Source organism: Nannobrachium achirus, assembly GCF_963921795.1.
Source record: "Nannobrachium achirus genome assembly, chromosome: 5".
NCBI classification, from domain to species: Eukaryota; Metazoa; Chordata; class Actinopteri; order Myctophiformes; family Myctophidae; genus Nannobrachium; species Nannobrachium achirus.
In genome coordinates this window covers 11,394,789-11,411,906 of record NC_137814.1, presented here as the reverse complement: position 1 = coordinate 11,411,906, position 17,118 = coordinate 11,394,789, and the positions used below count along the sequence as shown (strand labels likewise).

The 17,118-nt window shown below is 43.0% G+C and overlaps 1 protein-coding gene across 1 annotated transcript in view; it reads left to right on the top strand.

Moving 5' to 3' along the window:
* Positions 1 to 17,118, top strand: part of LOC308284804 (collagen alpha-1(XI) chain-like) — a gene marked incomplete at both ends in the record, with an annotated part of 150,054 nt that overhangs the window by 32,052 nt on the left and 100,884 nt on the right. Inside the window, 3 exons of the mRNA XM_080725531.1 lie at positions 4,176 to 4,304; positions 9,051 to 9,146; positions 9,726 to 9,827. Coding sequence (XP_080581657.1) covers positions 4,176 to 4,304; positions 9,051 to 9,146; positions 9,726 to 9,827 — 327 coding nt within the window. The remainder of the gene's footprint in view (positions 1 to 4,175; positions 4,305 to 9,050; positions 9,147 to 9,725; positions 9,828 to 17,118) is intronic.

Here is a 17,118-nt window from a genome sequence, read left to right as displayed (position 1 = left end):
TTCTGTTAGGGATCTCCATATATGGGCATGAAAGGGATTCTGTTAGGGATCTCCATATATGGGCATAAAAGGGATGGTATCCCAGATGATGCCCTGTTAGGAGATCCACACTAACAGAATCCATATATGGTCCTACCGACAGCTGCTATAAGCCAACCCTGGCGATAAGGTCTGAGTCGAAGAAATGCTTCTTTCCTGGCAAGAATTGCCCCTTTATACTGTAGGGCTTGTTTGTGTATTGTATGACATCACGCCACATCATCGGCTGAGGACTGTGTGATGTCATCATATCTCCATATATGGAGACATAAGTTGCTCATGCCCAAATATGGGCTGGTGAGGTCAGATTTAGTGTGATGCGTAGGTTATCTCCATATATGGAGATTCAACTTCAATGAGTAACCATGGCAAACTGTCAACTGCCCGTATGTCTTGATAATTGGTAAAACAAACTTTTGGCCTATTTGTGGAGATAAGCGACCAACGGTCGCTTATCTCCCGATTAGGGAGTCTTACTGGTTGTTATTGTTTGTTGAAATATGAGCATATAAGGTTATATTCTGGGACATATCTGACTAGTTATGATATTTATCTGGCCTCGATCTGACCCTATCTGATTAATCCAGGACGTCCATTTTCGTGGGCAGGATTTATGTTGGTTGAAATCAGGTGATATTCTAGGCCCGATCTGACTAGTTATGGTTTGACTTGATCTGGCCCCAGTCGAGATGTCACTGATTGGTCCAGGTCCTGACCGTGCTTGCTGGGTTGGATTGATGTGACTCCTGGTGCTCTATGTTCTTTTCACCTCCTTTCTGTCTGGTCTCTTCTCCCTGTCAAAAGTTGTTGTTGCTTCATGTCAGTAACACGTATTGGAGCGCGCACTGTCCCCGCTAATGGATTGATTAATCAGCACTGTAGTGACAGTGCGGCAGCCGGCCAGGCGATATTCGCGCCGCTCCTCTGCCAGCTTTGAGCGGAGGAGCCAGCCAGCCCAGCGCGGTGCTGTAGTAGATCATTCATCCTCCCTGGAATCCCCCTTTGGAGGAACCTTCAGGATGTGCCAGAGAGAGGCTCAACGTGTCCCAGACACACTGACATTATCCTCGCCAGAAACCTCTCATCTCCGTACTTTTTTCATTTTTTATTGTTTAGTCTTACTTCAGCGTCACACCAAAGTAGCCAAATATTGCCGATCTAAAAGCTCAAACACCTGGTGGCGCCATGGCGTGTTTTGTAGCTTGTACTAGATCAGCTATTTTTTGATATTCTTGAATTTGAACCTTCAAAAGTAATCATTTTGGACATATGAGGTTTCCACCAGACAGACAGACAGACAGACAGACAGACATGCGTGCCGTGCATGACTTAAATAAATAATTGAGAGAAGAAGTTAACTGGCCGACCGATGGAGTGAGTGACGTGATGTGGGAGTGCAGAGAGTGGGAGACGGAAGAAGTGAAGGAAGCAAAGTGATCTGAATTACAGGTAGAGAGAGAGAGAGAGAGAGAGAGAGAGAGAGAGAGTGAGAAATAGATAGAGAGAGGAAACAGAGATTGGGCACTCAGACAGCACACCGTCCATCTTTAGTGAGATTAATGGCTCTCCTCTTATTTGGCTGTGACTTTGGATGCGCTGGTCCTAAACTATAAAAAACTAAAACTATAAAGAGATAAGGACGTGCCAGAGCCAAGACAGGCTACTGTAAATCTACATGACATTTACAGCACGCCATTCTTTCTCTTTCAATTCCAGTCTCTTTTCGTTTAGTGCCACATTGCTGCATTGTTTGTGAGAACTGTGCCGTGCGGGAATGTGCGGAAATTTCTATTCAAGGTTGAAGTTGAGTCACGTGTTTTTTGCAGATACATGATGAAATACCAAATGGAATGTTGTACAGATGAGGAGAGAGAAAGAGAAAAAAGGACTTAAGTTTCAAAGGTAATCATCTAAGCACACATCTGTCTAATCCTGTGTGTCCTTGGTGAGCGTGTACATGGATTATATGATGGAAAATATGAGATGTTTGTGGCGTTTGTGGTCACAGAAACGGGTTAGCGTTACCGGCAAGCGATATTACCGAGAGCCGTGAGGCTTCATTGGTCTATGTAAAAACCACCCCAATACCAGCAAAAATGCATGAATGACAAGCGAGCCGAAGTGTCATTCAATGTACGCCCCCCAGGCTCTGCACGCTAGCGGCAATGACTCTTAATGGCTGCCGTATGAGGGTCATAATGTGGGTCGAGCGTGTTTGTGTGTGTGTAGCATTTATGTTTAGAGTACATCCATAAAACCCATGTATGTTGATGCTTACCGGCTGCCATTCATCAGGGCTGTCAAATACACCGGTGAGATTTACCAGTCAAGCGTGATCACATGGCGGGGGGGTTGGTGCGAGGGGGGAGGCTGGGGGGGGGGGGGGTTGTTTTGTGAATATTGAAATCCTGAGTCGGTTGCACTTATTTGGGTGCCACCGGTCGTGTCGCGAGCTTGTAGATCTGCTGTTTTCTACGAGTGGACACCCTGGCCCCGCAACTGAAGTATAATTCCCAGCGCTTAATGTCTTCCAGAAGGCTAAGCTTGCACAGATGCAGCCCTCCTGTAATTTAATGTAATCTGCATGGATGTGTTTCCTCCCTTTAGCCGGCCACCCGGATCGCCTGCTCCGTCCCGCCCCCTACCCTCCCTCCCTCCCTCATCCCCCTCCTCCTCCTTCCCCCCCCCCCCCCCCATCTAAGCGCATACCCCCGTCCCTTTAGTAAAAGTGTTGGGGCACTTATCTTATTTCCCCCCATTTTGATTGTTTTACGGTTGTTTGAGGTTTGGGGGTGGGGAGGGTGAAAGCATTGTCCTATAGCCCCCTCCCCCCGGTTCACCCACCTCACCCCACTTCAGGGACAGTGTCAGGTCAGCCAAGGTGGCACTGTGGTACATGGCTGTAGTTAACATTCTCCACATCAGTGGCAACCTGAAGACCTTTCTGGTCTTTTCTTTTTTGGGGGGGAATCCCTTGGAAAGGCGTTGTGTGCTTGTGTGCTTGTAAATCGTCTGTTTTCACTAGTTTAAATCATTTTTTAAATGATAATGCAAAACGAACGGTTTTGGACATACAAGGTTTTCACCCGACAACGGCGATATATAAGAGTGCTTGGCTGGGATACCAGGAGATCTAATTTCCTTTTCCAAAAGTTCATGAAAAACAGACAGCCTCTCAGATATTTCACATAAGTACAGACCCTTATGGTTATTCATCTTCCCATTCGTGCGGCAGTAAAGCGCGACACTCGACGTCCCTAATGGCTGGGTGCGGGAGACTGTACAATTGTTGTCTTTCTGGAAAATGGAAGACACCCCCTCTCCTTATTCCCAACATGCACATGAATACACACACATGCCTGGCGTGTGCGCGCGCGTGTGTGTGTGTGTGTGTGTGTGTGTGCGTGCGTGTGTGTGAGTGTGTGAGTGTACATGTGCGTCACCTAAAGGCCAAACACCCCTTCCCCTTCACCCACTTGTATTTTCTTAGCTGGAAGGCCATGTCTGCTTCTTCTTGTGTCAGAGAGTGAATGGTCTGAGACAGAGAGGAAAACCACGAGGATAGTTTAATGACAAAGCTCTGATTCATTCCTCAGGGCTGGGAAACTACTTGATATTCAAAGGCTACCATTGCTGGTATGGTGCAGTTTTGAATTATGTAGACTTATTGTTTTACCGTCACCTTCCATTTGGGCTAATAGCGGCCAAATAGACCCAACCGGAGAAAGTGTCAAAGGAGACGCGCACCTCCTGGAATGCGTGCATCAGGATTCAATGCCCAATCAGAAGTGCATAAGCCGCACCAAACCAAACAGAACAGAACCCATGGCAGCGTTTAGCTTGAGCCAGACCAAAAGCACACTTGAATGTGTACCTCAAAACAGCCTGTTATTCCTTTTATTATTCTTTGACTGCTGTGAGTAAATTATTATTATTTTCTTGTACTTTTATTGTCTGTTCCCAGAATCTTTATTCGCTGCAAATCAGTTGCACGCCGACTCTCACCAAACTGAAATGAACCAAATTCCTCCAGGGCTAAACAGAAACACTGTGTGGTCTAGACTCGTTTTAAATCCAGTCCGTGCTGAGAGAGGGGTGACTGACGAATCTTCTTCTTCTCCCTCTTTTTTTCCCAGGGCGACATCCAGCAGCTGCTCATCGTGGCCGACCCCCGGGCGGCATTCGACTACTGTGAACACTACAGCCCCGACTGTGAAACCCCCAGCCACCATGACACCCCCCAGGCCCAGGAACCAGAGGACGAGGTCAGAGACGAGAGGGGAAGAGAGGGGAGGGGAGGTGGAATGACTGGGGGGCTGTGGTGAACAGCAGTGAAGGATGATGGAATGGGGGAGGGAGGGATGGATAGATAGCTGGATGGATGGATGATGGGAGGGAGGGAATATGAGAGTGAAGGAGGGTGGGAGGAGGTGAGACAGCGGGGACAGAAGGAGGAAGAGGAGAACAGACCTTTGAAGGAAAAGAGAAAGAGGAGGGGAAACTTTAGGTCTGCGTGGAGAGCTGGAACAGTCAGCAGTGGAAGAAGAGTTTGACCCGTCGGTATGTGTCTCGGGACGCACTGTACACAGTAAAGTGGTGGAAAACGTACTCACATATTTTGCTCTGTTACAAGTAAAAGTCAGAAATTCAAAATGTAATTATGAGTAAAAGCACAAAAGTATTGGCATCAAAAGGTTTTCAAATATATAATTTTCAAATGGCCAAAATGTATATAGAGTTGTAGAGAAGTGTTTAATGTTTGTAATAATAATCAATCTACAAAGTAACTAGTAACTAAAGTTTTCAAGTAAATGTAGTGGAGTAAAAGTGCAATATTTGAATCCGAGATATAGTGGAGTCTATTGAAAATTGGAAATACTCAAGTAAAGTATAAATACCTCAAAACTGTACTTAAGTACAGTACTTAAGTAAATCCACTTAGTTACTTTACACCACTGGTCATGAATAAGGGTCTTAGCTTGCTCTAAAGTGTGTTAGTCTCTTAGAAGGGTCAAAGAAGGGTCCATACATGTATTCTTCAGCATGTCCACAACATAAACAGTTTGCAGCAGTCTGTCACAGGAAATTGGAGTAGCAGTAGGTTAGCTTAAATCCCTTGTTTTTACAAACTGCCAGCCTAGTAAGCTTAAATCCCATGTTTTTTACAAACTGCCAGCCTAGTAAGCTAAAGTATGTCTAAACATATGCTACAAACATTTTCTTCTCTCGTCCAAAGCTGTTCGAGTAGCATAAGAATTATTGAGCTTCTCCCAAAACCCAGAGCTTTGTATTGTTTTATGCACTGCTCTATTGATAGTGACGCCCTTAATCAACACTAAACCTTGGGGTTTGAGATCATCTGCTTAATTCGAGTTTTACTGCCATTGGCTTCACTGCATCGCTCCCCGCCTCGAACTGTCAGCCAATTCTTCTAATTAAAATACAATGCTTTGTGTTGGGGGCGGGCCTGTCCTTTTCTTTTTTGTTATTTTGCTAGTTCGATTCCTTCTGCGGCTCTGACATTTTCCGTCAGTATTTCACTAAATAACTGATGAGCTCACACTGGAAACTTTTCCTTTCTCTCTGCCACGAAGTCTGAGCCCGCTTTGGAGTGGCCCCGTGATTTATATCTCTAACGAGTTCTGCAGGCTCTGTCCAGACTCCCAGGGAAATTTAAGCTTTTCCTTCCCCCAAGCTCGAATCCCAGTACCTGGAAAAGTAGACTTTAGATCCCTGGGTTTGTGAAAGATTAAAAAAAAGAAGAAGAAAAAAAAAACTCTGAAGAGTCGAAAGAGTTTTTAAAACACATTGGACTCATGTCCCGGAAAATGTTGCTTCATCGCCATGCTTTTCCAATGCGCCAAGACAAGAAGCTTTGACAATTCTAAACAGACAACAGGGAGCTCTTGGACTTGACTTTGCACGGAACATCGTAAATCCAACGTATTCTCGCTGACCATTCTGTAAGTAGTTATTGAAGGAATGCTCTTCCCGCTGCGTTCCAGGTACTGTAAGCGTCCCGTGCATATTTACGATAGCAAATCTCTCGACGAAACCTCCCCAAGAATCTCGTGGGCAGCCTGGAGACACACAGACAGACAGTCCCAGTCTACGACGGTCCGGTCACGCTGACCCACACCCCCCCGGCCCCTAAAGGTGGCCCCCCTTAACCTCTGACCCCCCTGATCCTTTACAGTCGACGGCCACATGTCTGGAGTCGTGTTGAGAGAAGAAAAGGGACGGAGGCACAGGGTGGTGGGGGGTGGTGGTGGGAGTGGGGGTGGAGGGTTGTTTTTTTTACGAGTGCACTTCAATATTTATGCCTTCAAACCAAGACTGTGGTGACGGCCTTCAGCTTGGCCAAGCACTTCAGCCCTATAAATCTCACTCTCTCTCTCTCTCTCAACTCCTCTCATCACTTTCTACATCTTTCTTTGTCTGTTTCTCATTCTTATTCTCTCTCTCTCTTTCCCTCTCTCTCTCTCTCGCTGTCTGTCAGCCTGGGTTGGTCCGGTAAAGCGACCTCTCTCTCAGGGCCAGTGGACAGAGGCCAGGCGAGCGGGCCGGCAGGCCATAGGCCTTTTATTAGTTTTTACGGCTGGAGCAGCTATCTAGGGGCCAATATACCGGTATATCCCTGCTCTGTTAAGAGGGAGGGATACCAGAGGCTCGCTCTGTTAACTTAATCTTCCTATCTTCTATTTTCACTGGTCCCACTCCACTGTTAAAGGGAGCCTCAACAAACAACAGATTAGATAGGAATGGGGTGATCACAGTTCTTGACATGACAGAGAGCCCAGGAAATGTAATATGGACGGCAGCCTGTAATGGGACATTGATTGATTATCCCATTGATTATCCGCAGATTCGCGTTTAATCAAGATGAAAGAATCTAATCAGAGGATGGGCAATCAAACGCGATGACTTATGCCTTATGTGATCATGACATAGTTAATATGCCAATGTGATAGCCAAGTTATCTTGTAATTATGCCATAAATGTAATGAAATGACACCGAAACTTGTCAAATACGTTTTTTTTTATCATCCAATGGATCCTTGTGCAAACCCCCTTCCCAAAAAAGTTTAATAGAGGGCCAAATGTGTTCAGTGGGCCCTAGTTTTTAAGATTCTTAGCTATGGCATATTTGTGTTCTTCTCTCCTTTATGCGCACTACAAATACTGAACCTGTGAACCTACAGTATATCTTCACCACAAGCATATATTGTAAAGTTCCACTCTTCCCGAAATTGTGTTTTTTTGGGTTTCTGTTCGAAATAATCCTTGCGGGATACATATCATATGTATACATACATATGTACAGTACCGTCCATACATCCTGGAATATGAATTGAGCAAAGACAAAGGTACTGTTAAGCTCCATTACGCACTGAACTCACAAAAAAAAAGTATCCACCCTCACACACGCCAAACCAGGACGTCACGGTCACCGTATATACATGTATTCCTATGAGAATATGCATGCAGAGTGCAGACAGCCAGACACACTTTAGTCAGAACGGAAATAAATCTTCACGTGCATGTGCGGAGCGCCAGTGAGAACGGATGCATTCAGTGTCCGTGCGCCTATGTTTGGTGAGTTAGGGTATGGCACAGGTAACTTTGATTCTGCCTATGTTGCCGTCTTTTTAGCAGTGGCTTTTATATGGGAACGGAACGGAGCGTTTTGTTTTTTTGCTCTTAATGATGATTTTTAATACCCTACCTCTGCATGTTCCCCATAACTGTTTACATGAGAAGCTGCTGTTGGGAGGTTTCCGTTTTAAAGGGCTCCATTAGTGAGCGCCCGGGGGCATCGTTGGCATACTGTTGGACACTGTCGAGAGAGGAGATGGGTTTTCATTGGCACCACATTAACCTTCTAACTTCCTGTCTTCCATATTTATGACTGTTTGCTTAGTTCCAGGCATGAACCCCCTTTTACAGGTCATGTGAAATGAAAGCGGGTGACAGAGGTGGTGGTGCTGGTGGTGTGTGTGTGTGTGTGTGTGTGTGTGTGTGTGTGTGTGTGAGGGGGGTGACGTTTGTTTAATTTCACCTTTTAATCCATCGGCGAAGTATCTTGGTTGACCATTATTGACACAAAGTACGGTAAAGTCCTGTGCAAACTTTGCCATTTGTAACTCAGGAGAGTGCACAAATGGGACCCTTATGGGTCCATTTATGTACTCGGAGTTAAATGGACATGGATGGATTTTACAAGTGTTGTGAGTTTGCGTACAAAAGAGCATGGACACTATAGGCCAGTAATTAAAGCTGCAATCCGGAACTTATCAAAATGAAAATGGGCCTGGACCGATCAGTAAAGGCAAAATATCTTGTGTTGTGAGCTTGTATATCGCCTATTTTCGCAATGTTTATCTATGGAACTGAGTCAAACTAAATGTAATGCCTCAACTCCTACAATTCTAAGTGCTCGTCAGGGTGGTGGTCCCCAGTTCAAATGTGATTATTTTGGGAGGGTCACGGCTTGAAAAGGTTGAGAACCACTGAGATAGGACACCTACTAGTTGATAAGCAGCCCTAGCTTGAAGCTCATGAGAGCTCTTCTTATACTGTATCTCAAGTGGGGATTTCCCCTAGGAAAAGTGGTAGAGGTTTGGTCTCTTACGGCAGGAGAGAACCTTTACAGGCCACGACCCCCAAAATAATCATATTTGAACTGGGGACCCCCACCCTGACGAGCACTAAGAGTTGAGGAATTACAATTTGTATAGCACACTTCTATTGTGAAAATAGCAGATCTACATGCTCACAACGCCTCGCAACGCAAGGCGGTGTGAGCATGTAGATTGGCTATTTTCACAATTTCTGCTTCTAATATTTGTCTTACGGGGAAGACTTCGGTTCCAATCCCAGATAGGACATAAAAGTAAAGGATTGCAGCTTTTTACATGGCCATGTAAATAATGTACTAAATGTCTTTTAGAAGACATTGTACTGTGATATTTACATGTTTTGCACCATGTGTTCCTTTGTCTTTCCTGTAGTACACTAACTATGACTATGGAGAGTTCTATGACTACAGTGAAGGAGGCGTAGCCACTGATATCCCCCCGACTGAACCAACCAAGACTGAGCCTGAGGTAACATAACATATACACTGTTCAAAATTCAGAGTTTTATTTTAACTCGTGGAGGGTGTGAAATTGACTCTCAAAGGTTAAATCAACACTCTGGATCTTACAGTGCCCTGTACTAATAAACTGATCCAGGACATGTTGTGAATGACACATGCACATACAAACGTGCACGCGTGCATGCACATGCACATGCACACTCACACACACACACACACACACACACACACACACACACACACACGCACACACACACACACACACACACATACACACACACACACACACACACACACACAGACACACGCACACGTACATATACACACACACACTGTCTCTCTTTCATTCACCTTATCTCTTTCTTTGACTATCTCTCCATCTCGTATCTGCTTTTCTTTTTGTCACGATGGTCATTTAATCGTTTTCCCAGCCATCATTTAATCGTTTCCCTGACCCTTTTCAGTAATTTAATTTGTTACTCATGTACGGTATATAACCCGGGGTTAATCAGTCGCAGGTTGGAGAAGGGAAGTGCCATAGACAAAACACAGCGTTAAGACGCATTGTTCTCTTTTCTGATTTCAGACCAATGTAGGTGCAGAGTATTACAACGGTGAGTATGACTACGGAACAGCAGTGGACGGCGGCCCGCCTGAGACGCCCACCGACACCTCTGGACCCGGCCCGGTAAATGTTCTCCCTTATCATACATGTTGATCCCACACATACAAGGTCCCTTCTCATCCCAGAGAAGTCAAATCATATTATGTGCAGACATGCCCGACAAATAAGTTGCTATAACATTTAGCATCTAGTTGTTTGTAGGGAATGAGACGATAAGCGATATTATCGTTTATCGTGGTAAAAACACTCACGATAATCGTATCGTGGAGATCAAATTTATCGCGATATCGTCCTCCGTCATGCACTATCAATTCACCTTTTATTTGCCGAGCTGCATATCCGGTACCACTTAAACCCTCTGTAATTGGTAAAAGGTACTTATAATGTACTTTTTTCCACTCTCTATCAAATGTTTTTTGCCAAAAAATAGCCGATCTACAAGCTCACAACGCGTCGCTTAGCGACGCGTTGTGAGCTTGTAGATCTGCTATTTTTTGGCAAATGTTCTGCCCTAGGATAATGGATTTTGATTGTCGCGATAATATCATAAACCGCAATTTATTTTGTCACAACAATCGTGATATGACATTTTCATATCGTCCCATCCCTAGTTGTTTGTTTATCTAACATTTCCTACATTACATTTTAGCCAGCACATCATTTCCGAACAAATGAAAAATATGCATCCCTTGGAGGGATCTATCGAGTATCAGAAACGCTTCATTGGCAATTATTGGGTTCATGCAAGTCCTTGTGGAACAATGCCCGGGTAGCTCATTCAGTAGGGAGTTTACCATTGGAATCCAGTGGTGTAAAGTAACTACAGTAAGTAGAATTACTAAAGTACAGTACTTAAGTGCAATTTTGTTCCACTACAGCTCAGATTAAAGTGTACTTTTACTCCACTACATTTATTTGAACACTTTAGCTACTAGTTACTTTGTAGATTATTATTACAAAACATACATTAACCACTTCAGCCATACGTATTTTGATCTACAAGTTCACAATGCGACACATCAAGCCTGTTATTTTCAAAAGATGTTTGTACAGTTGAAAACTTGAAGTGTGACATTCTGCATAATGAGTACTTATACTTTTGCTACTTTACCACCCATTTAGGCCTAACCTATAGAATAGGGCTAAATCAGAAATTAGCCTACAAAACAAATATGTTGCTACATACTGTACATGTACTGTAAGCCCCTCCCAAACAGCAAAATGTGTTCCCGGCCTGAATGGGTTAAGTACATTTTGATGCCAAATACTTTTGTACTTTTACTCTAGTACATTGTGGATTCTACTTGTAAGAGAGTATTTCTATATTGCAGTATTGACACTTTTTTTTAAGTAAAAATTGGGAGTACTTTTTCCACCACTGTTGGAATCGCAAAGTTCCGTAGTTGATCCCAGGCGCTGGCAGGCAGCTAAGCGTATGAATAGCATGGCTTGGATCAGTGGTTCTCAACCTGTGGGTCGGGACCCCCAGGGGGGTCCCCAAATTATTTTGGGGGGTCCCCAGATGATTAACTTAATGTGCAACATTGTTTTCTCTCTCAATAGTAAACAAACCAACATAAAGTTTAAGTGTATAGAGGGTATCTGCACATTTCTAAAGTGACAATTTAAGGACTTTTTAATACCTCTAAAATGACAAATTAAACATTGGCCAAATTGTCAAATGTTAGAGGTAGAAATTGTGAAAATAGCAGATCTACATGCTCACAACGCCTCGCAACGCGAGGCGTTGTGAGTATGTAGATCGGCTATTTTCACAATAGAACCGCTCAACTCTTACAACTCTTTAGTGCTCGTCAGGGTGGGGGGTGGTTCAGCATTGTAAAGGTGATGCACAGCAGCCATATTGTTAAGAAATTGGGCCCCTTCCTTACTTCCTTACCAATGATACTGATTAAGGCTCTGTTCCATTCTGGTCAAACAGAGTCAGGGTGCTGATATTGTGCATGTTGGCTCACCGGAAACTCTCTGCTACACCAATGGGTCGCAAAGTGTCCTCTGAGGGGGTTCCAACTGGCCCTCATGGGTCTGTAAGAGAACGTTTTTTTTGTTGTTGTTTTTTTTTTCTTAAACGTTTTGATTTCAAGGACCACCATAACTCTGAGAGTGTACATATGGAACCAAATGGACCTGTACGGGTCCATTAGTACACTCTCAGAGTTATGAGAGTCCTTGAAATCAAAACGTTTAAGAACCACTGTGCTACACTAAATGGAACAGAGCCTTAATTAGTATCATTGGTGACACCTTTGAAGGAAGTAAAGCCCAATATGGCCGCTGTGCATAGAGCACAGCGGCCATATTGCCTGATAACTGACAATAAGCCACTCCGACCAACTCGACTCACAAGGAATTAGCTTGGGCTCAGCGTGCCTTCACGATATCTAATCTAATGAAACACTGGCAGGCAGGTGCACCACCTTGCTGTCATACCAACTCGTTCACTGAAGTAATGCCAGGCCCAAGGTTGTAAAATATGAAATGATGAAGTCAGTCTTCTTCAGTCTCGCCAGCATCTCATCAGCAGTGATGGGGCATATTAAAGATTATTATGATCATGTGCTCACAGAATGACTAAGCATCAGATGATGTCATGTCATCAGTATTGATCTATCCATCCCAGCAAGCACGGTCAGGACCTGGACCAATCAGTGACGTTTCGATTGGGGCCAGATCAAGTCAAAACCATGACTAGTCAGATCTGGCCTAGAATATCATCTCATTTCAACTAACATGAATCCTGCCCACGAAAACGGACGTCCTGGATTAATCAGAGAGGGTCCGATCGAGGCCAGATAAATATCATAACTAGTCAGATGTCAAAGAATATAACCTACTTGCTCATATTTCAACTAACATTACAAACAATAACAATAATCCTGTCAAACAAAAAAGGCCATATGACGTCCTGGTAATGGCTTCAAGATCATCCCCATATGGGCTGTGATCTGGCCTAGTTCTGAACGTCACCGGAGTCACGGAGGATGTTATCATAACGTCATCATCATCAGGTCGTGATTCTCAAAATGTTACATTTCAAGGACTCTCATAACTCTGAGAGTGTACAAATGGAACCAAATGGACCCTTACGGGTCCATTTGGTTCCATTTGTACACTCTCAGAGTTAGAGACCCATAAGGGTCAGTTTGGAACCCCCCAGCCGCAAGCAAGGTACCCTGAGGATCCCTGGACCCCACTTATATACAGTACAGGGCCTTCCCAGCCATACTGTATGCAATCATTGGGAATTATGACAGTGTTATTCTTACTATATCATATATATAACAAAGGTGACATACCATACGTCTAGAAGGATAGTGTTGGACACTCACCTGAAAATCATCAGGGTTCTTGAATGAGGGGGTGTCAGGATGACACCTGGTGCAGGCTGCGTGAAAGCAGCAATATTTATATCTATTTTATATTTGTATAGAATATTTTACGCGGCAGAGAAAATATTCTTCTACTGACCCCACTGGGCTATAGATTCTCAAAAAAATTTCCCTAAAATGTATAAAGATTTAATCATTTACATTGACAAAAATCCTCAATGACCAAAACAAAATACATTTGAGTCCATTACCATCTCCTCTGAAGGCGGAACCCCCCCAACAAGGCCTCCCCCCCTCCTCTCTCTCTCTCTATCTGAGGTCAACCTGTTTACTTGACATCCTGATTTCCATCAGAAAAATCCGTCCCCATCGATACAACCTGGAACACAACCAAACCAGGAAAACGTTGTCATTTAATGAGCCATGACCAATGGAAAATCAGCAGACGGGGCGATCCCCCCCCCTCAATACCCCTCTGCTTCTCCCTCGTATCCTGAATTTGGCAGATCCTGTCTTAATTTGTGCTAAACAATCACATAAACCTGGAAATAATGAGGAACATTTGAGGGTTAAACTGAAACAATATGGCTGCTGCTGCGCGTTGCCAGCCGAACGTCTGCCTTGTATGATGTACCTTGAGGTGGATAACACGTTGTAACTGAGACACATGCGTTCAGTGGGAGGGACAAGCCAGAGAGAGCTAACCAGGAGAATGTGTCCTGCCGCCCCTGCTTAGCAACGACAGCTATCTTGCCCTGGAATCAGTGGTGGAGGAAGAAGTACCTTGAGTTATCTTTTTATTGAAAAAGTAGCAATACCACAATGTACTCACTATTACTCACTACTATTACTCACTAGTAAGACTCGCTTTTGCTAACTAAGTAAAAGTCCTGAAAATGTTTTACTTGAGTTGAGTTACAAAATGATTGGCATCAATATCCAGAAGTAAATTGTGCAGAATGTTTGAGTGAATTGTGTAAATCTTTCAAAATGTGTAGATCTACAAGCTCACAACGCGGAGTGTTGTGAGCTTGTAGATCGGCTATTTTCGAATAGAAGAAGTATAAAATAGGGCTCAATTTGTTCATGTACGTTTATATACTAATCTAATAATCTAAATCTACAAAGCAACTAGTAGCTAAAGTCTTCAAATAAGTCTAGTGTAGTGAAAAGTACAATATTTGCCTCTGAGATGTAGTGGAGTAGAAGTATAAAGAATTGAAAAATGGACATACTCAGGTAAAGTACTTGTACCGTACTTGAGTAAATGTACTTGTTTACTTTACACCACTGACAACAATGACTATAGGATAATGTAAACTAACATGGAACAGTACATTATGTGCCGTTTGGTGGCTGCTTTTATCCGTGAGTTCATGAATCTTCGGTCTGGGTGGCCGCCGGGGGATCAAGACCATGTTTTTTTCCCAGATCTATTTTTAATGCCCCCTTTTAATGCCCAAAAAGTGACAAGAAATATGTATGGTTCCAATCTGACAGCTTCTGAGAGCCAACCGTAATAGTTTCTTAGACTTGGAGCGAGTCATTAGTCAATCATTATGGTTTGCCTCATGTGCCTTCTGGTGTAAAGTACATTATTCCTTCAAAATGTCATATCTTCATCCACTTCAACCCTAGCATCTGGAGGGGGGGCATTGGCCAAAAATAGCAGATCCACAAGCTCACAGCATATCGCGCAGTGATGCGTTGTGAGCTTGTAGATTGGCTATATTCATCCAAGAGATTTGGTTTAGAGCAGTGGTTCCCAAACGTTTTAGCTCGAGACCCAAAAGAGAAATTAGATGTTTGCCCCGGAGCCAAACTAGTGAAAACAGCAGATCTACAAGCTCACAACACATTGCTTTGCGCCGCGTTGTGAGCTTGTAGATTGGCTAGTTTCACTACTTGTTAAACATTCGTTGTAATTTATGGAATTTCTTTAAATTTTTATTTATTTATTAATGAAATGACTTTATATTCATGAAAAGGCTTTTGTGGAATGTTTTTTTTTTTTTTTTTTTTTTTTATAATAATAATAATTCAAAACAAAAAGTTGGAAACCAAAAATTAAGGGACCCATAACAATTTGTCCGCGACCCACAAATGGGTCAAATGGGCGCTGCGAGCTTGTAGATCTGCTATTTTTGAAAAAAACGTTTAAATTAGAATTTTGTCCCGATTCTATAAGTGTCTTTTGAATCCTTCTAAGATTTTTGGGAAAAAAACCTATGTTTCTATGTCAGCAATCTGGCCAGCCATCGTCAAAGAAAAGGTCCTTTTCACTTAACTGGAGCTCAGTTAGTCTGTTCTTGAGAGACTACTATGTCAGTGGTGCTCAAACCTTTTCATGTGAAGGACCCCCAAAATGATATGTATTTGGCCACGGACCCGCATCTCAAAATATTTAGTTCCAGGGACCACCCAGAAGCAAAATTTGAGTTACAACCATTCGCTTTGAAAATACATATATTCAAAGATTTGCACACATTTTCACGACTTTTTCAAAAATAGCAGATCTACAAGCTCGCAGCGCGGCACTCGGTGTTGTATATCTGCTATTTTTCACTGGTTAAAGCAGTCAATAATTCTAGGCCTAAATGGGTTAACTCAAGTGTTCAACTTTCCTACAGAATTATTGTGTTGCAGCATCTTGACATTGCAGCAGCAAGACAAAATAGGAAGAAAAAATAAATAAGCCAAGGGACTAAATAAATAATACATGACTAAATAACTAAAACATGACACAATGATGTGTAGCACACAGTGAGGTGATTTTGTTAGGTGGTACAGAACATAATCCCGAAGACCCCCTACTTTTTTATTGAGGAAAAAAAAGAAAGAAAAAATGTTAAATCCCCCCTTATTGTTTCTTTAAAAAAGGTTGCTGACTATTGTGTGTCTGCAGTGGAATTAGAACCAATAACCCTGGTGGTGTTGGTGATGTATACCAGCCACTATGAGCCATAGGAAAAGGAAAAGTCTCAGCATTCTTGGACTCACTTCAACTGCTGTTGGTAATTATGCTATCCAAAAGGGTTCCCTGTGGTGTGGAAGTTTTAACAGTCCCACGCGGATGCAGCTGTAGATTGTGAATCAATGGATACGGAGTCGTAGAACAGACATCTTGGTATACTCTGCGACGCACACTGTTTATAAGCCAGTTTTATGGTGGTGCTTATGGTTAAGCAGTGGCCTGAAATCCAAAGAAGCAGGCTGAAATACTGCCGCTTTGAATCGAAAGCGAGAAACAATCATATCGTGACCTCGTTGGCCCGTTTTGGAACATGGAAGAACCCAGAATCTAATTTCCTTTGATGACATGAACTAACGACACAGTAACCTGATAACATGTTTATTGTTAAACATGTGTGTGACCTGTGACTATTGAAGTGTCCACTTTCTGAAGTGTATCGAGTACATGACCTTCGTGCAATCATTTTCAGAATGAATGTGGTATGCTCTGCGATGATTTACTGAGGTCTTGTTTTCAGTATGAATGTTATGTACACTACATTGAATAACCGATACGTTATTATATTAAGTATGAATGTTGCATATGATTTACTGACATCTCTTGCATCTCCTTGCTATAATACTGTCCACATACATCTGTTTAGGATAACACAGACTCTGTTACTTTTCCACAAATCACATTCTTTTTCCTTTTTTGAGAAGCGACTCAAGTTTGTGTTACTCCCAACCAGATACACACAGATGAGTTGAAAGTGGAGGAAAAATTCCTATGGGAAATTCCAAGTCTAATAACTAGTTTGTACTTTGTCGTATGGGGGTGTCCGGTGCCAAAAAATAGCGTCTCTACAAGCTCACAGCATATCGCAGCGCATTGTGATCTTGTAGATCTGCTATTTTTCAGCGCTGACCCCTTCTTACGGCGAAGTAAAAGATCAGGCTTTAAATCTAATCGTTTGGCATAGTTAAACATCTGCACCGATGATTTAAACATCTGCACCGATGCTTTAACTGTGAATCATGACAGCAAAATC